Source organism: Lacerta agilis, chromosome 14 (genome assembly GCF_009819535.1).
Source record: "Lacerta agilis isolate rLacAgi1 chromosome 14, rLacAgi1.pri, whole genome shotgun sequence".
In the NCBI taxonomy this organism is placed as follows: Eukaryota; Metazoa; Chordata; class Lepidosauria; order Squamata; family Lacertidae; genus Lacerta; species Lacerta agilis.
The window spans coordinates 38,067,622-38,091,000 of record NC_046325.1 but is presented as its reverse complement, the minus strand read 5'-3'; the positions used below and the strand labels follow the sequence as shown (position 1 = coordinate 38,091,000).

General features: G+C 45.1%; 1 protein-coding gene across 2 annotated transcripts; it reads left to right on the top strand.

Annotated features, from left to right (window-relative positions):
• Positions 1 to 6,573: 6,573 nt before the first annotated feature.
• On the top strand, positions 6,574 to 8,691 carry HEXIM1 (HEXIM P-TEFb complex subunit 1). Of its 2 annotated transcripts, none has more exons than XM_033169954.1 (2): positions 6,574 to 6,866; positions 7,572 to 8,691. In XM_033169954.1, the coding sequence occupies exon 2, from the start codon at positions 7,645 to 7,647 to the stop codon at positions 8,566 to 8,568; it is 924 nt and encodes a 307-aa protein (XP_033025845.1). In that variant the 5' UTR covers positions 6,574 to 6,866; positions 7,572 to 7,644; the 3' UTR covers positions 8,569 to 8,691. The 2 variants fall into 2 exon arrangements, with proteins under 2 accessions (XP_033025845.1, XP_033025844.1); XM_033169953.1 differs by having other exon boundaries at positions 7,084 to 8,691.
• Positions 8,692 to 23,379: the final 14,688 nt, after the last annotated feature.

The window sequence follows — 23,379 nt, the reverse complement described above, 5'->3', positions numbered from 1 at the left end:
TGCAATCTTGGGGTGCGGGTGGGTGGTCAGTGGATGATGGGGGGGGGAGATATTTAATCAAATTTGGGTGGTGCTAAATAAAGGAAGTGAGGTCGGGAGTGTGTATGTGGGGGGGTCATCTCTGCAAAAAGAAACGTATGAGGGTCACGGGGCTCGTTCAGTCGCACGCAAGGAGAAACCGAGGCTGGCGCCGACAGTTCGAGCAGGCGACACACATCAAACAACACAGCACAATCCAAGACTTCGCAAGGCTCTGAACTGTGGGGTTTGTGGCAGGGGGCAGGCAGGGATTTGTGTTAACTAATCCAAGGGGTGGGCCTTTTTTGCCACAATTCCCTTACCTGGAGAGGAGGGGGTGGATCTTTTGAACTCAGGGTACCTGAAGCATTCCCAGCTGAGGGAAATAGTTGAATGCTAATAAAAGAAACTGCAGCCCTCTTCTCCTTTCTCTCGGTTCAAAAGGCGTGGATTCCACCCCCCCTCCAAAAATTTTTTGCTTTTGTGCCCCTTGTGCCGCTGTCCCGCCTTTCTATTCTCAACCAAGTGAGATCATAAAAAGGAACACTCTGGTAAGGGCCGTGCATTGTCTGTCCTGCCACCTGGAAATAAAATTTGAGGCTATCACTGCCAGGGTCCCACAATCTGTTCCAGAAACTGGAGTCTGGCCTTTGACCGTGACTGGAATCAACCCATATATCTGCAGAGCTAGTCAAAAATATGGTGGAAGGTGGAGGCCGTGTTGGGCAATGACTGGCCTCACTTTCCGACGGGATCTACCCTATCCAAAGAGCCGGATTCTTTGCCGCAACATTTTTCCTGTGGCAGGGAGTTCCAGAGCTCAGCTTTCTTCAAGTTAAACACAGACATTTGCCCTGGGGGCATTGTGACTCTGCAGAATTTGCTGAGCTCAAGGCTCTAAATGGAGGAGACCTTTTCCAATTTTCTCCTCCCACGCTTATATGCCTCTCAAAGTACGGTATATTATTTTTTTTACTCATCTCCCGTGATTTCTTCACCCATTCTCCTTTCATCCTCAACTTGTACCTTATTACGCCTCCCTCCCCAAAAAGCCTACGTTTCTTTCCTCCTTAAGTCCTTTTATGTTCACTTCTTCCTCCTATAACAGCTTTCGCCTCGTTGTCTTCCTTTCTATTCCCGGTTTGTTTTAAGTAACGATTAATCTTGTATCTATTCTTATTATATATTAACTTTTCGTCTCTTCCTAATTCCCTTCAACACCTTTCCCCTCAGAGGAAGGAAGCCTTCCTTCCGGCCTCCTCAACGAACATCTCCATCTCCCAGCCACCTTTAACCAGTATGCAAGGAATTTTTTGGCTCTGGCATTGGTCCAAGCAAAAGGCTAGCGAGCAGGACAGACAAGCAAGGGGGCAACAGGCACTGAGGCCCGACTGAAAGTGGCCCAAGGCCCACTGGTGGGTCCTGATCCACTGCGTGAGAAACACCACGCTGAGAATCGCCGCCCGCCTGTGTGCTTTTGGAGCAATAGGTGTGGCCTCCATAAAAATATAAAGAGCCGGCTTGCTGGAGCACATCAAAGGCCCGAGGAGCCCAGTGCGCTGTCTCCAAGAGTGGGCAGCAAGAAACTCACAAGCCTGGCATGGGTAGAGGCTGCTGCCCCCGTCCCTTGCCAATGAATATTTCAAAAACTGCATAATACCACACTAATACACACACACACACACACCCCTGCCACTTTGAGGACAGTTGTTCATAAACTGGGATATAAATGGGAAAGTAACTTTAAAAATAAATGAAATATCAAAAGAAAACCGGGGGGGGGGGGGGGGAGAAGGTGCCGGGACTTATCATGACAAGGACGTCCTTAATCCTCAACGTTCACAGATTATACTTTGTGTGAATGCTTATAATTGGCCCCAACAAACTAATCAACTAAATAGGTGACATTATCTTGAGTTCAATAGCATATTCAAGGCAGGCAAAAAGAGTCAGGGTGCTGAGCTGGGCCTGTGAGAGCTACAGCCTGGGAACAATTCTGAGGGGCAGACCTCCAACATTTCCCCAATGAAAATAGGGATGTCCTATTTAATAAAAATTAATATGAATAATAATGTAATATATCTGTACCCTATCCATCTGGCTAGGTTGCCCCAGCCACTCTGGGTGGCTTCCAACATATATAAAAACATACCGTAATAAAACATGGAATTTTTTTTAAAAAAAACCTTTCCTATACAGGGCTGCCTTCAGGTATCTTCTAAAGGTTGTAGATTTAAAAAAAAATAAAAAATAAAAAAAATTCTTCCAGTAGCACCTTAGAGACCAACTAAGTTTGTTCTTGTTATGAGCTTTCGTGTGCATGCACACAAAGCTCATACCAAGAAAAAAACTTAGTTGGTCTCTAAGGTGCTACTGGAATAATTTTTTTTATTTTTTATTTTGTTTTGACTATGGCAGACCAACACGGCTACCTACCTGTAACTGGTTGTAGATTTACTTATCTACTGGGCTCAGGAGCTGCCTAACTCCATACTCTCCAACATTTCTCCAATGAAAATAGGGACGTCATAAGGACAAGCGGGATATTCCGGGATCAAATCAGAAACCGGGATGGCATCTGTAAATCTGGGGCTGTCCCTGGAAAATAGAGACACTTATTCCAGGATCAAATCAGAAACCGGGATGGCATCTGTAAATCTGGGGCTGTCCCTGGAAAATAGAGACACTTGGAGGGCCTGAGAGAGGCCTGGAGAGTCACATTTCAGAGACTTCAGGAAAAGATGAAACACACAGAAAAACATTAAGGAGCGGAATATCTTTTATTCCTGTTTCAGCATTCCATGCGAGACCTCGCTTCAAGGAACCATCAGCACAGCAGAAGGATCCAGGTATCCAAAACCATAAAGGGATCTGGAATTTTTCACCCTCTCCCATGACGCAACAAGTCCATAGGCTGAATCCCACTTCTGCACATGGGTTGCTGTCACTGGACATGCATGTATGAACCTAACAGATCAAGGTTGCCAGCTTTTCGAAACAACCTCCATAGCTGCGTTTTTAACAGCAGCTCGCTTAGCACCCAGTACAGCTCGTGATCTCCACGCTATGAAAAAGTTTCCCAGGCGATTTCTGCACATCCGTCTCGTATTCGAGGCACACCTACGCAATCTGTTGGTCCTCCCTGCGCTGTTTGTAACCCTAGGTGAAGTTAGGTTTGCAGAGGTCCCAGATGCGAAACTCTAAATCTGTCACCGTCGGCTCTGCCTGAATCTGTACCTAGACTGAGCTCCCGTACACCAAGCTGGCTTCACTCTTGCTCCGAACCAAGAAATCCTTGGCAAGGGATGGGCACATGGGATGCCAAACTAGTAGTACCCTGGAAAAACCCAAAGAGGCACTTTGGAAGGCACAGCAAGGCGGAGACCCCATGTTCCCTTTCAGGAACAAAAGATCTGAAAGCAAGAGACGGGAGGGAGGGGAATGGTTCTCTAGAAGAGTTCAGCCGTCTGCTTGGCGTTCCTTCCCACTGCAAAGGGGGAACAGCCTGTCCAAGCCGGAGCCAGGCCAAATTTCAGGGAGCCAGAAAGTAGCAGCCTATCAGGAAAAGACTTTCTGTTCTGCTGTCAGATATACCGATATAACAGCTCCTTTGGAAAGCCAAGAGACCAGGAGCAAGTTTTGAAAAGCAGGAACTGTCTCTGAAAAAAATCTGGGCTGATTTTGCTTTGTAATTTATTTGGAATAATCCGGGGGGGGGGGCAGTGAATTTTAATATTTCAACTGAAAATGTTTACAGAGCATTAACATTTTTAGTGCATCTCATGGCCCCATAGGAGGCTGGTCACTGTTATTCCCATTTTACAGAAAGATAACCTAGGCTGCACAGCAATCCCACTGCAGAGTGGAGGGAAGTCTTCTCCCAGATCTAAATCCAACTATTGAGCTCCAGAAACACCACTCTGTCTCTGTGCAGGATATGTCCTGGGCCAGCAAGGGTTGCCACAGCCACACAGAATAACTGCCAAAGGCCATTGGCGGGTTTGACAATATTTTAGGCTGCAGTCCCGAACATGCTGACAAGTCTCACTAAACTAGCCGAGACTTATTTCTGAGTAAGCACGCTTAGGACTGCACTATCAGTACATCTGACTTCCTTTAAAGTTTCTCGAAGGCTGGTGGCTCCACTGGACCTGTTGTGGGGAAAATGCATGTGGTTCAAAATAAGAGAGCTGAAATCTGACCTGGACTGAAGCATTGCTTCTGCCGTGGCGCCACTGCCTTGGGCAAGCTGCAATTATCCAACCTCAGTTTCTCCGTCTGTAACACAGGCGTTTAGGAAGCTTGACTTTCACAGGCTGATCAGCTGGTTTGAAATTTTATTTCCTGCCTACACCTTTGTTCTGGAGATCTTCAGCAAGGTTGCACAAGGGGTGTTTTTGGGCAATCGGCAGAAGCTTGTGCAAGAGCAGTATTAGCTGCATTCAGGCCAGAGTACTTTGCATGCTCTCGGCTTTCCCGCAAATTTATTAAAACATGCCTTCTAAAAAAAAACTTGGTTTTTTAAGCTGAAGAGGAGAAGCAAGCTTTCAGTTTTTAAAAGATCAAATGTGCTGAATCTAACCTCCTACTCAGTTTATCCCTATTGTCTGATGCAAGTTCCTGTGGTGGAAAACCCAGCAGCAGATATTCTGTTGCATGGCCTCTCAAATTGGGTTTGATTATAACATCCCAGGCTCACACAGGACTGTTCTGCGATGGTGGGGGAAAGTAAAGAATGCTCAGCGTGTTAAAACTGCATTTAAAATAACATTAAATCAAAATGGGACTGATTTTATCAAGGTTTTTCCCCCTATGCATTCGCATACCATTTTTGCCTGAGCAGCTGAGGTGCATGAAGGAAGGCCTCTACCCGTAACACCCTTTCTTGAAGAATCCTCAGCCCATATCTCACAGGAAGCTGTTTTATTCTGATTTTAATGTATTTTAATATTTGTTGGAAGCCGCCCAGAGTGGCTGGGGGGACCCGGCCAGATGGGTAGGGTACAAATAAAATTATTATTATTATTATTATTATTATTATTATTATTATTATTATTATTATTATTATTATTATTCTTCAGGCCAAGGGTCCATCTACCTTAGTGCTGTCTACTCGAGCTGGCAGCAGCACTCCAGGGTTCCAGCCTTTCCTAGCCCTACCTGAAAAATGCCAGCGATTGAAACCCCCCCCCCCGCCAGGCCAAGCCTTTTTGCATGCAAAGCAGGTACTCTGCTGGCTTTCCTAGGTTTAGCTCAGTTGCAAATGCTGCTCCTGTTGCTTAAATCCGAAGGCCCGCAGGATTTGGAAATGCACAAAGCAACGCGGAAGATGAACGGGCCTCTGACCATGTGCAGAGTGCAGCTGCCTCTTCCACCACCATCCCGACTTTCGCATGCTCCTAAACATCTGGGACATTAGGGGGCGTGCTTCCACGTCATGGAATAAGGCTTAAAGCTCTGAAATTTCCTAGAGATTAACCCCTCCCCACCTCCCCGTGCATCCCAGCTATCAGAAACAGGAGGATCTGGACCATAAATACCCTCTACTTTAATCTGCTGCAACTCACATAGATCTTCCACAGAGAAAGCAGCAGCAGCAGCAGCACAACAACATGAAGAAGAGCCCAGGCTGCCAAGTCTTTAACCACTAGTCCACACACCCTTCCCAGGCCTCCTATTACATCATTTGATCTAACGGGAGAGCTGACGTTGTCCCTTTAAGACGGAACTTGTTTCCGACTTCGGTTTGTTTACAACTCCCTCCACACGGATCAGTCACCGTCATAGGTTAACGCAGCGTGTGTTTCTTTAAACAATGAAGTGTCCTTCCGCCAGCAGGAGCTTCCTACCAACCTCTCTCATCCAGATCCTTTTCGCCACCCAATGACATCTCTTCTCTTTCCAAATACTCGACCCGTTACTGAAATTCCGCAATCTTAAACCGCTGAGCTATTACAGTATCCTCTAAATCTTCAAAAATAGCCTCGAACTACTTTTTGGGCAGTACCATTTTTTTTCCTACGGGGAGAATCACCAATCTCTTTTCCACCATCCCCATCACGAAAGATAAATATTATAAGGTGACATTCCTCTTAATATGTGCTCCGTGAGGACCATTTGAAGCTGTTCGGCCCCGGTGGAGATTTCAACCCCCGCGTAAACTGATGGTATATTCCATTTCCCACTGCCTCCTACTATCCACCTCTAATTGGCTAAGCCACGAATGAAAGGCATCCAGTATAGCCATTCATGCCTTAGTTGTCTAGTAGTCCTATCAGAGAGCGTCTCGTTCTTCGTCCAACCCTACCCAATGGTTGATTGGCTGACGAACGCCGTCACGCCGCGGTTCTGGGAATCGTAGTCGTTGTGGCTAGAGCGAACTGTGCAATCGATCGGATAGGCAAACCACAAATCCCGAGATACCTTGGGACAAGGGATCTGAGAGGCGGCTGCGCACTCAGACGTGGGGGCTGGCTCGTTTATATAAGGCGAGGCAGCGAGCTGGGAGTAGCAGTTGAGAACAGAAGGCGCTCGAGTAAGGGAGGAAGGAGGCCTGGGGAGGGGCGGGGCCAATTGCGAGGGGGTGGGTATTCGAACGTCGGGTGTGCGTGGAGAAGTTAACCCCTTCCCGGCTGACTTCGCAATTTGCTCTCTAAGGTGGAGCTCTCTTTTAACCCTTTCGATGCTATACTGGGGTAGTTTTTTTTAATTGTTGAAAGCTTGGGCCGGTTTTTCTTCTTCTCCTCGAGCTGATTATTTGGATCTGAACTGGCGAGAGGAAGGAATAACATTTGGCATCGGGACAGCTCTTAACTCCTGCGGTGCTGGAACTGGATCCCCTTTAACCCGTAAGTGCCTGGATTTGAGACAGTTTAAGTCTTCGTTGCCTGCAGCTTAACCCCTCAGTTGCCTTTTCCATCTCTAGGATTTTGTCCCCACCCCACCCCCCACCCCAACATCTTATTATCGTTTGCAAGTTGGTCTCAAGGGGGCATAGTTATTCTTGTTGCCTTGGGTCCTGTGCTAGCTCATACATCTCTCCATCCCCAACTTTTGTGTTTCCAGATGTGCGGAGTTGCCATGCAGTTGTTGATGTGAAGAGCAGACGCAGAGACAGGGTGGTAGCTGGTGGGGAGAACTGGTTCTTCAGCACCTGGCCGACACTGCGAGGGTAATGCAAGCCTAAAGGCCTTCGGATGACAAGACTGCTGCTGATCTCCTTCTGCAAGGGTTAACAGTGGCAACTTGTGAGAACCCGTTTCAGGATCTGAAGAGGACTGCAAGGGGTTATAAATGAAGGCCAGCGCGTGAAGGGTTAACGGCCTTTGTTTCCTGTGAACTTTAAAAGCTGGCCGCCACAACAGCAGGATCTAAAGGGTTAAAGACAGTTGCAGGTTTTAAGGAGGAAGAGGGAGCCAGCCCCTTTGGACTGAGAACAACAGCACCAGGAATCCAAATCTTGGCTTGCCCAGCGAAGCAACAATGGCTGACGCTGCCCTCTCTGCCAGCCAGCAGCAACCGAATGGCAAAACTTCTCCCTTCTCCCCCTGCAGGGATGCCAGTAGTGGAGAGGGGCCCTTTTTGGTGTCTCCACCCGCCAGCCGAGAACTGCTCCAAGGAGAAGCGATGGACGGTAGGTGGCAGCCGAGAGAGACCAAGCAGCAGGATGGCAGCCCCATGAGCGAAGATGAGGAAGCCTGCCGTGATGCAGAACATGTGGCTCCTCCGGTTGGGAGAAGTTTGAGTGCCCCAGGGGGAGCCGTCAGCGGTGAGGTTGAGGACCAGAACTGTGGCGCACCTGCGGACGTCCAAAAGCCATGTGATGGAGAGCAGCTCGGCTTGCAGTGCCAAGCCTACTCGGGGCCTGTTGGCCAGAGGTTCAGGCCCCAAGCTGAAGGTGAGGAGGAGAAGCTGGTCAAGAAGAAGCACAGGAGGCGTCCTTCCAAGAAGAAGAGGCACTGGAAGCCTTACTACAAGCTCAGCTGGGAAGAGAAGAAGAAGTTTGACGAGAAGCAGAGCCAACGGGCCTCCAGGCTGCGGGCGGAGATGTTCGCGAAGGGGCAGCCTGTCGCCCCGTACAACACCACACAGTTCTTGATGGAGGACCATGACCAGGAAGAACCAGACTTGAAGACCGGCCTGTTCCCCAAGAAGGCTGCCACCAAGTCGGACGACACCAGCGAGGAAGACTTCTTTGTGGAGGAGGAGGGCGGCGGCAGCGACGGGATGGGAGGCGATGGCAGCGAGTTTCTCCAGAAGGACTTCTCCGAGACCTACGAGAAGTACCACGTTGAAAGCCTTCAGAACATGAGCAAGCAGGAGCTGATCACTGAGTACCTGGAGCTGGAGAAGTGTCTCTCCAAGATGGAGGAAGAGAACAACCGCCTGCGGATGGAGAATAAGAAATTCTTGGGGGACTCGACGGAAGACCCCCGGGTAAGTCAGCTAGAGGAGGAACTGGGCAGGTTGAGAGCTGAGAACCAGAAACTCTTGAAAGAGAACGAACTCAGCAGACAACAGGAGAAAGCTTTTCCCAAATTGGGAGAGTGATGAAACAGGGGGGAGATTTTTTTTCTAAGGACTTGTGGAATGGGACAGAAACCCCCAACCCCCCCCCCCCCGAAATCAGAATGCAAGAAGTTATCTCCATTTTGTGTGTGCGTGTGTGTGTGTGCGTGTATGTATATACATATATATATAGATTATATATATATATATAAAAGACAATGGACCTTTTCTTTCTTTCTTTTTTGGTGATTTAATCAGAATAAATTCAAAACCTCATATTGTTTTTGAAGATAGCTCTAACGTAGTGTGTGCTCTTTCTTTAAATTATGTGTAATCAAAGGGGTCTCTGAGTGGGATTCTTTTCAAAAAACAAAACAGAATAATATCCAGCATTCATGGGAGAACTCTTTTTTTTCCTTTTTTTTTTTTTGCAAAACTGCATCTGACTTGTTAAAACTATTATTTTGAGTGTCTTTTAAAGGGGAGACTAGTTGTGGGTGGAGGGAGAAGTGGCCAGGAGTTGTAAAAGTAAAACAGTCACATGGTGACAAAAAGACGTACAGATTGATGCTAAGAGTTCTAATAAACTGAAGGACATGTCAGTGTAATGATTCTGGTGTGGTTTCTAGAAAAATAATTCAAGATATTCTCCCTAGGTGGAGAATACTGTGAATCATTTTTCCAGGTGACATTTGGATGCCATTATTTAAACTTTTAATGGGAAATTAATTGGGACAGGCCGCTCTAAGCCATTGTTTTGGCTTCCTAATATAGAAAACACATTAGTTGTTAGATCACCCTTAACTTGTCCTTAGTACCTTACAATTGGTTACTTTACCATAGGCGCTGTCAAAGCAAAATATGTTTCTCGCCTGTGTGGTTAGGTTACTGTTGTTCCAATTTTTACAGTTGGAGAACAGAGGTTTGGGGTGAGCAGGGAAGGTGTGATTAGTCCAAGGCAGGAGGTGGAGCTCAGATCTGGCTGCCTGAACCAAATATTGAATCAGATGTTTATTATGAATATTGTTTATGGACGTACAGCCAACATCCTGCCATTTTAATAGTAGTCATGGCATTACGAAGGAATGACATGTCACCTTTTTAAAAAGGTTAAATGGCCCATTCTGGGCTAAATCAAAAGCAGAAGATCACGCCTCTTTCTGGGGCCTGACAGATCATAAGAGAATTTGGGTGTGGTCAGGGACGTTTCATTACAGAAGTGTTTTGCCTTGCTTTTCGTGCTCAGCCGCAAAAGGATTTTCCCCTCGGGCCAGGATTTGTGTCCATGCTCAGTTGTTTGCTCACACTTGCTCATGTAAGTTGGCTCACTTGCTTGAGCCAGCTGCACAGTGCAGTTAAGCCTATGGGCAGTAGCTTGATTGCCGGGTGTCCTGTTTATTCCTCTCTCGCCCGTAGCAAGAGGGTTGATGTGAACGGCTGTGATGGTACGCACACTTGCTTGGGGAGTACGAGTTGGGTGGGATTCGATAAACACAGAGGATGCAAATCCCCTTCTGTGGTTGTGACTATGTCAAGAAGTGGTGTTGGTGTGAATCTTGTTTTTGCAAGACTGTTCCATTCTACTCCAATGCCAGTGGCCTCCAGCTCCCATTTGCTCCAGACAGCTTGGCAAATGGTTGAAGATGATGAGGATTTAACGATCAAAACCCAGGAGGGCTACAGGTTCTCCATCTACTTCGTTCTGGCCCATGGCGTGACAGACATAAACCAGGCACAGACAAAAGCCTGTTGAGTTTCCAAACCACAGTTGGGCTGCTCTCCAGAATTGTGGCCCTTCCTTTCTGTATGTGAATTCTCACTCCCCTTGATTCTGGAAAGATAAACCATACTTCTGGATTGCATCTGCATGTTTGTTGACTCCAGGTATCTCCGTTTGCAAACCCATAAACACTGGGAAGGGCACTGGTGAGATCAGACTTGAGGCTTTTAGGAGCCTGGGCAGTGTGTATGGGAATCCTGGGCTGCCCTGATGACCAGACCCCCTTCTTGGCCTTGCTGATGGGAGTCCAAAGGAAAACACAGAAATATGTTTGACACCAGCTTGGCTGCAGATGCCGGAAGGAGGCGCAAGGTGCCATCCAACCAATTTAGGGACTCCACTCTGGATCTGTGTAGGGTTTGCTCCTGGGCGTTTTTCTTCCAGAGATGTCCCTCAAGGCAGCGCTTTAGAATCAGTTCTCCTGGGTGGGCTACCTTCCTAGGGTGACGAGCCTCATCTGCCCCTCACTGCCCTCTGCGGTGTGTAAAGGTAAAGGGACCCCTGACCATTAGGTCCAGTCGCGGATGACTCTGGGGTTGCGGTGCTCATCTCGCTTTACTGGCCGAGGAAGCCGGCGTAACAGCTTCCGGGTCATGTGGCCAGCAGGACTAAGCTGCTTCTGGCGAACCAGAGCAGCGCATGGAAATGCCGTTTACCTTCCTGCTGGAGTGGTACCTATTTATCTACTTGCACTTTAGATGTGCTTTCAAACTGCTAGGTTGGCAGGAGCAGGGACCGAGCAACAGTAGCTCACCCGTCACTGGGATTCGAACCACCGACCTTCCAATCAGCAAGCCCTAGGCTCTGTGGTTTAGACCACAGCGCCACCCGCGTCCCTCTGTGGTGTGTAGCTATTGCCTAATTAAAGAGTTGAGCAGAAGACTTGAGAGGTTAACACTTTAGCCTCTTTTGACAAGGGGCTGGGTAGATTTAGGGCAGAAATGAGAAGCAACTGGCCCTCTAGATAGAGTTCAACTCTCAATTTCCATTGGCCCGACCTTGACCTTGTCCATTGACCTTGTCCATGGTCAATGGACAAGGCAGGATGAAGTCCAACACTGGAGTTGCCAAACTTTGGTCCATGGACCATCAGTGCTCTGCAAGTGTCATTCACGTTTTCTATGGCAGGTCCGCATGGAATATTCATATTGATTTTAAAACTGCATTTTCAGCCTTTCTTTTATTTATTCCTTTGCATGCGATCACGAGTTCTGTAGAACTTAATTTTCAGTCCAAGAAAATGCAGTGTAAGAAATACAAGAAGCGATAAGAATACGATTAAAATCATGTGGAGCCTTGCACAGAGCATTACAATTGCCACGACAGAGAGAAAAATCATTTAAGTGGTCCAGCAAGACCTTTGGCAATTTTCAGGTGGTCAATAGTGGAGGAAAGTTTGGGGTCATTGATAGAAAAACACACACATACTAATCTCCAAATGGCACCTTAAATTTGGGTTACAATTACCACAACAGTATGTCTAGGTGACATTCCCCACCCCAGTGGAGTTTCTTCTTCGTTATTTTTATTAATTGTATTTCTATGTTGCTTCATTTTGAAGAGAAAAAAAAATCTCAAAGCAGTTTACAATTTGTTAAAACATCAGATAAAACAATTCAAAATAAAACAAATTCAAGCTTCAAGGAAAATATTTTAAGATCTTTCTCTTAAGTGAACTTTTGCCTTCCCTCTAGTTATTTACCAACTTAATTTATATAGCTGTCTCATAGCAGAAGGGCTCTAAGAAGGCAGTATTGTGTAGTGGTTAGAGTGTTGGACCAGGACCTGGGAGATCAGGGTTCAAATCGCCATGAAGCGGACTGGGGGACCTTGGAGTCAGTCACAGCCTCTTAGTCTACCTCGCAGGGTCGTCATAGGGATGAACTAAGGAGTGGGGGCTGAACCCAAACACTCCTTGGAGAAAATTGTGGGGATATAAAGGGAATAAATAAGGTCTTCTGCTTGGCTGCTTAAGAAAGCCGGAGAGGCCGGCCTGATGGAGATGTCATTCGCCAACCTGGCATCCCGAGATCTCCGCGTGGTTGCATTTGGACCCACGCCAGACGCAAAATGCGCCTATCTAATTTCTAGCACTGGGAACAGCTGACCTAACATCTGCAGGACCATCCCTGCTATAAATGGAGCAGTCTCACCTCCTCTAATACTTCAGTGTGTATAGTAGCAGCTGTAGTTGTTGTTATTATGCCACCCATCTGACTGGGTTACCTCAACAAGTTTTTTTTTAAAAAAAACCCGTCAGGCCCGTCCATCTTAGTTTCGTGCTGGTTGAAGCAAATGGGGAACTGGAGATCCCAGAAATAATAATCTGGAGGGTTGCGGGTTCTTCACCCCTGTTCTAAAGGTAAAGGTACCCCTGACCATTAGGTCCAGTTGCGGGCGGCTCTGGGGATTGCGGCGCTCATCTCGCTCTATAGGCCAAGGGAGCCGGCGTTGGTTCGCAGACAGCTTCCGGGTCGTGTGGCCAGCATGACTAGGCCGCTTTGGCAAACCATAGCAGCACACGGAAACGCTGTTTACCTTCCCACCGGAGCAGTACCTATTTATCTACTTGCACTTGACGTGCTTTCGAACTGCTAGGTTGGCAGGAGCAGGGACCAAACAATGGGAGCTCACCCCGTCACGGGGATTTGAACCGCCGACCTTCTGATTGGCAAGCCCTAGGCTCTGTGGTTTAGACCACAGCCCCACCCGCGTCCCTCACCCCTGTTCTACTGCCTGCCAAAGGAAGGGAAAATTCCAGGTTGGAGAAGAGGCTGTCATGACGGGAAGAGGAAGGTGCTTCTCTAAGCAGAAGCTGGTCACAATTCCCGGGCTGCAAAACTCCCCGCTTAACTAGGAGGGAGCCTCATGAAGCTCCGTGGAACTGTGGGAAGGCTGTAGATAGTGGGAGAAGATATATTGACTCAATATTATCCTTCCTCACTCATGGTAGTGAGTCAATAGCAGAGTACATTCCCTAGTATATAACAGGAAGCTAGTTGGTAGATTTGTTTGAATCTCTTTACTTAAGCAATCCAATCTGTTTTTGTCCTAGTTGGGTTTTGTTCCTGGTAAACTCCCCTTTTATCCCTCCTAAAAAGAATAAAGACACAACAGTCTTCTTTGAAAGCAGTTAGATGTTTACTCACATTCAGTTCACAGTAGGTTCCCTGAAGGCAGGCTTTAGCTTGGAGTTACAGAATAGAGTTTGAGTTCATCCCATATGGGGATTGAGCTCATGTGTTGCTGGCTGAGAGCCAGCAGACAGCAAAATACATCAAGATGGAATAAAACAAAGAAGAAAGGAAGATGGCTGCGTGACCAGCCCTTTTATGGGGTCTCACATGGTCATGCCCATCTACCTGGTCACACGCAGGGGGAGGAGGCTCCAGAGCAGGTGTGACAGGAAGTCCTCCGGGCTGGAGTAACACCCCCCTGTGTGTCCACTCTGGGCAAACAGGAAGTGTTGTACTTTACTGCTTATGTTACAGTATTAGGAGTACAGTGTCAGTATGTTAAGAAGCAGACAAAATTATTATTTTTGGGGGGGGGGTAGAAGTTGGCAGGGGCCTTTGTGTGTGAGAGAGAGAGGGGGGGGGAAATCACCAAAGGCTAAAGAAGGTGGTCCTGCAGCTGCAACTGCCAGAGAAAGAGGTTCATTAAACTACCAGTTGTGTGCATCGTAAAAATACACCTGGAAAGAGATGCCAAAAGTACCTCTGTGCTTCTAGAGCAATGGAATATGGGGCTCATCAGTAAGGAAAGCCTTGTGTGGTCGGTGTTTTATCTCACCGGGTAAGTGTCTAGGCAAAACTGATAAAATAAACCCCCAGCAGAACCTGTTGGGTTGTCCAAATCCCAAATTAATTCCTTCTTGTATACACCTGTGGATATCAGGAGTCGCATAAACAAAAGCAATGATATTCTATTCTTACGCTCCGCATCTTTTTCTGATGTAGGCTGTGTGAGCCTGTTTTTGAGCTGCAGCTATGGAAGAGTTCTGTGTAACCCAAAATACTGTTTCCAAGCCAGCAGAAAGTTGGGTTCCCTTTCTAGGACTTTGGCTGCAGCTCTCTCTGTGCCTGGTTCTTGAGTGCCTTGATCTGCCTTTTAGCCGAGGAAGGTTTTTGTTTCCCCCCCCCCTAATAAATAAATAACTAAATAACAACAGACAAAGCATTGTCCACTTTTGCTGTGGGGAGGGAGCGAATGTTTCAGAGCCGGCCGCAAGGGAAAACAACAAGTGGTGAAGGGTGTCGCAAGGTTTTGAGCTACACAGAACGCTTTCATGTATCTAACTTGTCGTTTAATTTGTGCTACTTTTCTCTCAGGTGGGGAGGAGACAGGAAAAAGAGGAGAGTTGGGCATGTTAAACATTGGTGAGATAACCTCCTCATCCCTTTCTGGGTTGAGGAAATGGAACAAGTTGCACCTACCGGTATTTTCCCCACAACCACATGTTCTTGCTTTTTATTCTTCACCCCGCCCCCAGAAAATCGGTTCCTTGCTTCCTTCGTAAATGCAGGTTGTTCTCCCTTCAAAGCCCTGCTGTTTATGGGGTGGAAGGGAAAAGATAACCCAGCCTACCAATGCCCCCAAAGTTCCTCCAGCCTAAAGATGTAAAATTTTCGGAAATTTTGAACCTTTGAAAAAAAACTGTTTTTTTCGGGGGGAAATGGAATTTTTTTGAAAAAATGCTACATTAGCACTTCTTTTTTCTTTTCCAGATTGAAAGTCATATAAAATATAACTATGGGCAATTTTAATGGGCATAAAATTATCACAACTAGCATATTAAAATATAGTGTATCCAAACAATTATTACAAACAGAATTTATTTTTAAAATATTTATTTGTATTAGTAACAAATGGAGCAACAATCTCCTGAACTGTTTATGTGGAACAAAAGGAAAAAAACTCCACAAAACAATTTTTTAAAATCCAGAAGTAACAATTCATATTTCCTCTCCACAGTATTTTTAAAAAATTCTCATAAAAAGAACTGAAGAAGGAAGTTGGACTAAGTTTCAATGAATGGGCATGAAATTTAATCAGAATCATTTTCTGAGCTGTAATTAAGTATATACTTTCAGGCCGTTTTTGCTGCTCTATATTTTCTTCCAGTGCTTTGAGGCCTAGTGAAGAGGAACAGAACCAATGCCTACCACACGCATGCAAAAACAAAACTGAAACCTTTTTCTTTTCTGGTGACAACAGCACCTCCTAAAGGAAGAAACGTATCTTGTTCTTGCATTGGAGAGTTCAGTTTGTAACCTAGGACTTGCTTGTCCTCACATAAATTAGAATAATCTGATACCATACATATTTTTTAGAAATGATTTATGAAATATTTGAACCCCTTATCTTAAAATATTTTATTCATCATGTTAAAACATTCCATAATCTATTTTTTATTTTTTCAATTTTTCGGGAAAAAAAGCAAAAAAGGCTTCAGGAAAAAAATGGGGGGGAAATCCCCCCCCTTAATTTTTCTGGGGTTTTTTCTGGGCCTTCACATCTCTACTCCAGCCTCCCTCAAGTGATAGCATCTGACATCCCCTTCACCATATATGTATGCCTTTGAAGCATGAAACATGCACCCACTTCTAAAAATGTAGTGAATGGTACAGTTGTTAATATTTACCCCGGTATTTGCTTCCTCATCTGTCCCTGAATTAGCTCACAATAAAATGAAGAAGGGTGATGGAATAGATCTTGAGCTGCTCTAGCTAAGGACTTGGCCTTGTTGCTCTCTCACCTTCCTTGTGCTGCTGTTGTGGCATAATTGGTATAACTGACCTATAACGCCTTAAAACAACTCGGGACCACGATACCTCTCCCCATATGAACCGACCCAGACCATGCGATCATCATCTGAGGCCCTTCTTTATGTGCCGCCTCCATGAGAGGTCCGGAGGGTGGCAACACGAGAGCGGGGCCTTTTCTGTGGTGGCTCCACATTTCCGGAGTGCTCTCCACAGTGAGGCTCACCTGGCATCTTTGTTACGTAACTTTAGGCGCCAGGCAAAAGCATTCCCCTTCTCCCAGGTCTTTGACTATGTCAACAAACGATGGCCCTTTATACTGGGGGCAAAGTTACTGTTTTTGATGGTTACTATGTTACACATTTTTGCGTTTCTATATTGCAAACAGCCCTGTGATCCCTGGATGAAGGGTGGATTACAAAGTAAGTAAATAAAGCGTGAGACCCTTAAGCTCTTAAGCATTTGAGTCCCATGTTGGGCAAAAGATTCTTGCATTGCAGGGGGTTGGACTAGATGACCCCCATGGTTCCTTCCAACTGTACAGTTCCCTTCTAAACAAGAAAGGGGGGGGGGGGTTACCTTTGTGTAAAGCAGCATGAACTCCTCGAACCTTGGGAATGGCAATTCCCGGGAGGCAAATTTGAGTAAGCAGGCAGGAGAGGAGGTGAATCAGTACAGCGTTCGCCCCTCTTTCGGTTTTCATTGCTGACCACCGTGTTGGGCAGGTGAGCATGTGAATTTTAGGACCAGGCTGGGGGAAATCCAATTGCTGCCTGAAAGATGAAAACAAAGCTAATTATAAACAGGATGGATTTGATTTATATCAAATCAGTTTAAATCACGATTTAAATCAGGGGTCAGCAAACTTTTTCAGCAGGGGGCCGGTCCACTGTCCCTCAGACCTTGTGGAGGGCCGGAATATATATTTTGAAAAAATAAATAAAAATGAACGAACTCCTATGCCCCACAAATAACCCCATAGATGCATTTTAAATAAAAGGACACATTCTACTCATGTAAAAACATGAGTGGGCCGCATTTAGAAGGCGGTTGGGCCGGATCCGACGCCCAGGCCTTAGTTTGCCTACCCATGATTTAAATCACTAGTCAGTAAGACTTGATTTACCGGTAAATCTTTTTTTTTTTTTTTACAGAAAGACTCATTCTTGCTGGTATAGGTTAATCTTAATATTTACAACCAGATGAAGGTTTCATTTTTGGAATAATAAATTTTCAGAGTACTTTTTACAGTTATATCAAAAATTACTGATTTGGTTATACTACTAGAAATACAGAGACCAATGCAGTAATTACGAAATTATTGTGAGGTTTAATAAGTTAACTGTTTATATTTGGACAACTTTTCTGCTGTACTTTATTGGAAGGAGAAAAACAATCATTTCCTTAATAACTAAATAATTTATTTAATTGAAACAATAACTAAATAATTTATTTAATTGAAACAATAACATTATAGCATATGCACCCATGTTTGTTAACTGATGTGGTTAAACAATTTTTTTTAAAAAAAGAAAACTTAAGACTGTGTTTTAGCACACGTGAAACAAATCCTTATTTCCTGATGAACAGCCTTTGTACCATAATGTAACTTAAACAGAAAACTATCTTTAGAAAGATTTTTCCTCCAAAAGCATTTTATTTTAAAAATCCAATTTAAATATTTAAAAATCTGATTTTTTTAAATCATTGATTTTTATCCACCCTGATTATAAATATAAAAACTTAACTGTGGGAAATGGCCGCAGCAGCCCGCAGGCAGCTATAACATCCAAAGAGCCAGGTGAAAAAGAAACTTGATGTTTGCCTATGTGTTGTAAGTCACCTGAAAGTGAGGAGCTTGATGGGGTCTCCCTGGGGGAGAGAGGAATTTCGTAAGGAAGTGTCACGGAAGAGAGCAGAGTTCATTGGAGCCGGGCCCATCTCAGGAAGGATCCCAGATTACAGAGAGCATTCTCAGGATTCAAGAGTGTCAGAGGCAGTTTACCACTGCTCTCTTAAAATTGCAATAAACTTTGAGATAAAGTTGCAGCTCTCCAAAAGTCTTTGAAAATGTGAACTCAAGACAGCTCGTGGTTTTTATGCCTTTTTTTTTTTTAAAAAAAATCTTATTCCTTAAAAAAAAAATTAATGTAACAAACTAAATCCTTTACTGAAACGGGAAGAGGAAAGACATCCTTGAAACAATGTTTTTTCAAAGTGCAAAATGTTTTATCTCTTAATAAGCGGATGCATTTAGCGTGGGGTTACTTTATCTCCTAATCCCTGTTTTGGTGAAGCTTGGGAAGGAACAGGTTCAATGCCTCTAGAGATGTACGATGGAGCTGTGCTGTGCACAATGCAAAAGGAGGGGGTAGAATTCTGTATCGTGGTTGGAGGAGAGTCTTCTGCTGTGACCTTGACTATGGATGGCAACATGCAATCTGTCACAAACAGGTGTCTTTTTACAAACTATGGGGTGCCAGCTGTGTCCATCGGGGGGAAAGGAAAACACTTGCCACAGCTGTCCACACACTGGCAATGTCTAGGTTATTAAAAGTAGTTTTATCTTGGCCTTCTTCATAGCATCCAAGCTTTTGATCATGGGTAGGCAAACTAAGGCCCGAGTTTGCCTATGCCTGTTCTAGGTCATAAATCATGGTTTGTATGATCATTATAGACTTAAACCATGGTTTATACTATGGGTAGGCAAACTTAGGCCCGGGGGCTGGATCTGGCCCAATCACCTAAATCCGGCCCGCAGACGGTCTGGGAATTAGCGTGTTATTACATGAGTAGAATGTGTCCTTTTATTTAAAATGCATCTCTGGGTTATTTGTGGGGCCTGCCTGGTGTTTTTACATGAGTAGAATATGTGCTTTTATTTAAAATGCATCTCTGGGTTATATGTGGGGCATAGGAATTGGTTCTTCTTTCTTTCTTTCTTTCTTTCTTTCTTTCTTTCTTTCTTTCTTTCTTTCAAAAAATAGTCTGGCCCCCCACAAGGTCTGAAGGACAGTGGACCGGCCCCCTGCTGAAAAAGTTTGCTGACCCCTGCTTTTGATGAATGACTTCGTCATCTTATCAAAGTTGCTGAGAGTTCGGTTGATTTTTTAAAAAAAAATATATTTATCAATTGGCGATAAATTGATCTTCCTTATAAGTTGTCTAGAATGTATTGTGCAGAAAGGCGAATTAAAAAATATTTCCGAAAGCTCCAGTATGTTTTAGAAAAATCCACATGCACAACTCCCTGCATGTAGTAAACTAGCTCTTAAGGGAGGAAACATCTTCCTGATCTGGTTTAGTAAATACAGGCAATATATTTCCCCCCCCATTGGGGGGGGGGTTTAAAAAAAAGGTTTCCGCTCCCTACCAGCAGTTTGAAGTGGTGCAGTACAGAGTAGCTCTTACAACAATCCTGATGTTGGCAATAGGTCAATAATGGCAAAAGATAGCACAAACAAATATTGCGCAAACAGATCCATGGTTTTGCAGTACCTGGGTGAGCTAGATTCTTCAGGCAACAGCGCTTCTATAAACCTGGCAGAAATCCTTTCAAGTAACATACATTTTTAAATGTTGGGCAAGCTAAGACAATAAAATATTACATCATGACACAAGCAACAGAAAGCATATACATTCTGGTTTTGTTGTATTACAAGTGCCGATAAATGGACAATTCACCATTAAGAGCTACAATTCACAGGGTAGGTTTTTTTTGGGGGGGAGGGGGGAATCCAGGCACTCCAGGGATTTAAAACTCTTCTCTCCCCTCCTCCCTTCTATGAGAATCACACCAAAACGTTTCATGATGGTGTAAATCTGGCAGCTGCTTGGATGAAGCAGTCAAAGGTCCATACAGGCCAGTATTTCCCTCCTGAAAATCTGACAAGGAAGGCGTGAAAATGATAGTCATTCCTGCTTATCATAGAATTGTAGAGTTGGAAGGGACCCCAAGAGTCATCTAGTCCAACCCCTTGCAATGCAGGAATCTTAACTAAAGTATCTATGACAGAGGGCCATCCAACCAATGCGGAAAAAAACCTCCTAAGAATGAGAATCCACCGCCTTCAGAGGGAGTGTTTTCCATTGTCAAACAGCTCTTATCGTCAAAAAAAGGTCTTCCTGATGTTTACTCCTACCCACCGAAGCAGGAGGAAACGAGCTTGCTCCATGTGACAGCCTTTTAGATACAGTTGTACCTTGGAAGTCGAACAGAATCTGTTCCGGAAGTCCGTTCGACTTTCAAAACGTTCAGAAACCAAAGCGTGGCTTCTGATTGGCTGCAGGAAGCTCCTGCAGCCAATCAGAAGCCGCGGAAGCCCCATCGGACGTTCAGGTTCCAAAAGAACATTCGCAAACCTTAACAATCACTTCTGGGTTTCTGGAGACAAAACGTCCGAATTCCAGGGCATTTGGGATCCAAGGTATTTGAAGATGGCTATCATATCTCCTCTTCGTCTCCTCTTTTCCAGGCTAAACATAATCAACTCCCTCAACCATTCCTCATCAGGTTGGTTCCCGGACCCTTGACCCTCTTGGTTGCCCATATTCCAGCGGGTCCATTTCCTTCTTAAATTGTGGTGCCCAGAACTGGACATGGTGCTCCAGGTGTAGTCTGACCAAGGCAGGATAGAGCAGAATTCCTGCGATTTTCTCTTGTTCCGGACACTATACGTTTTCTGTTGATGCTGCCTGAAGCAGCACTGTTGTTGTTTAGTCGTGTCCGACTCTTCGTGACCCCATGGACCAGAGCACGCCAGGCACTCCTGTCTTCCACTGCCTCTCGCAGTTTGGCCAAACTCATGTTAGTAGCTTCGAGAACACTGTCCAACCATCTCATCCTCTGTCATCCCCTTCTCCTTGTGCCCTCAATCTTTCCCAACATCAGGGTCTTCTCCAGGGAGTCTTCTCTTCTCATGAGATGGCCAAAGTACTGAAGCCTCAGCTTTAGGATCTGTCCTTCCAGTGAGCACTCAGGGCTGATTTCCTTCAGAATGGATAGGTTTGATCTTCTTGCAGGCCATGGGACTCTCAAGAGTCTCCTTCAGCCCCGTAATTCAAAAGCATCAATTCTTTGGCGATCAGCCTTCTTTATGGTCCAGCTCTCACTTCCATACATCACTACTGGGAAAACCATAGCTTTAACTATACGGACCTTTGTCGGCAAGGTGATGTCTTTGCTTTTTTTTATTTTATTGCAGCATTAGCATTGGTTTACACCTGCCAACAGGTGTGGGCAGCTGCCAAGTCCACATCCCTTGCAAGGAAGCCACTGCCACTTGCTGGGAACTCCTGCTTCTAGGCCTGTTTGCTGTTCCTCCCCATGCTCTCCTGTCATCTCTGAATATGCAGCTCTGAGCATGCAAACATTCACAAGGAGGTGGAGATGACAGCAGCATCCTCTACCTGTTCGGTCCTCACCTGGGTGTTTGCATGGTTTGGGCCCAGCATGACGGAAAGGGCAAGCAGGTGGGTGTCAGTGCCTTGGGGAGAAAGGGGGGAGGGACTGAGAGAGGGCACTTTGTCTCAAGGCTCCCTAAAGGTTCCCTTCAGTGGATAATAGCTAATGTCAGAACTGTCTTCCCATCAGGGTGGGTCTCCTAGCCTACTTCGGAGTGGATTATCCATGGTACAGCTTTACTGCTCTGCAAGAACTACCAAAACATCCCTATGGCCGTCCCCCAGGAGCAATTAACTTTCTGAGATAATCAGCAAAGATAATCTCTGCTCCTCTCTGCTGCCTTTCTTCCTGGGCTGGTTCACACAAGCACCTTTGTCACTTGGGGGATATGGTGTCAATGACCTGTAAATTAGCAACCACAGGCAGAACAGTTACACGTCACCAGCCCTTTAGTTGTGAGTCATTAAGAGATCGAGATGCACACATGCATTGCTGGAAATGTAAAGAGAACGAAGGTTCTTTTTATCATATGTGGTGGTCTTTTGGGAATTATAGGGACAGAACTACCTAAATGGTATAGAAATTTATTCATGTGTGTGACTATAGCGGTAAAAATGTTGCTTGCCCAAAAATGGAAAGAAACAGAAGTCCCAGAAAAAGAAGAATGGGAACAAAAACGTATGGAATATGCAGAAACGGCGAAACTTACCGGAAGAGTAAGAGATAACAAACTTGTTATAAAAGAGTGGAAATGGTTTATTGACTATTTACAGATAAATTGTAAACAGATAAAAACCACTGGCAGGATTAATGGAATAGCCTGCAGTTACATAAGAGTATATATTTAAAGAAGATAAACAAATGAGTAAGTTAAGTGAATTTGGATATGCAGAAGATATTAAAAATAAATTTAAGGAACTGCAAAAAGAGGGGGAAGTCAAGTTTTAAAATGTCGAAATGATTGTAAAATCAGCAAAAAGTATATTATCTGAAAAGCATAGATTTTTTTTTAAGAGAAAGAGATATGAAGACACACATATGCACGTGTGAACCAGCCTTTCCCCTATTCTGTACAAGTTTGTTTTTATAGGGAGAGCTGTGGGAAATTACCCCCAATTTGAAAGAAATGGGGCTAGGCCCCCAATGAAATCAAGCTGTGTGTCTCTTTTTTACATACACAGTTAATTTAGCCATAGTCCTAAGGTAAGGGCTGGCAATTCTTTTAGTCAATTAGGCTGTTTTTAACCTCACTGATCTGTAACAATGGTTTGTTGTATTTTCACACCATCCCAGCCTATAGCTCAGGGGTCAGCAAACATTTTCAGCAGGAGGCCGGTCCACTGTCCCTCAGACCTTGTGGGGGGCCGGACTATATTTTGAAAAAAAAAATATGAACGAATTCCTATGCCCCACAAATAACCCAGAGATGCTTTTAAATAAAAGGACACATTCTACTCGTGTAAAAACAAGCTGATTCCCGGACCGTCCATGGGCCGGATTTAGAAGGCGATTGGGCCGCATCTGGCCTCCGGGCATTAGTTTGGGGACCCCTGCTATAGCTCATAGGGTGCTGTAGGACTCCAGCCCCTTTTGTAACTGGCTCTGCCTCAAAAGCCACTTTTTTCACCTGGTACCAACTAGTGGAGTTCTAGTAAAAAAAAGAAAAAAGTGGATTCCACAATCATGAGATCTACTTGAGCCCGATTTCAAACAGGTGGGTTCTGCACCCCACCCTGGTTTCTCCCTACTCAGTTCTTTCCTTTAAACATTTATTTCCGAACTGCCTTGTCCTCTGCTTTGGGAAGATTCACTCACTCCCAATTCCTGCCAAATTTCACACAATAGTTTAGCTTTCACGGTAAAAAGAAAGAAAGGGGAAAAAAGCTTTTGTGGCCAGCTTTCTC

Coding starts and splice junctions, on each gene's coding strand:
- HEXIM1 (XM_033169953.1), top strand. CDS start 7,501: ATGGCTGACGCTGCCCTCTCTGCCAGCCAGCAGCAACCGAATGGCAAA.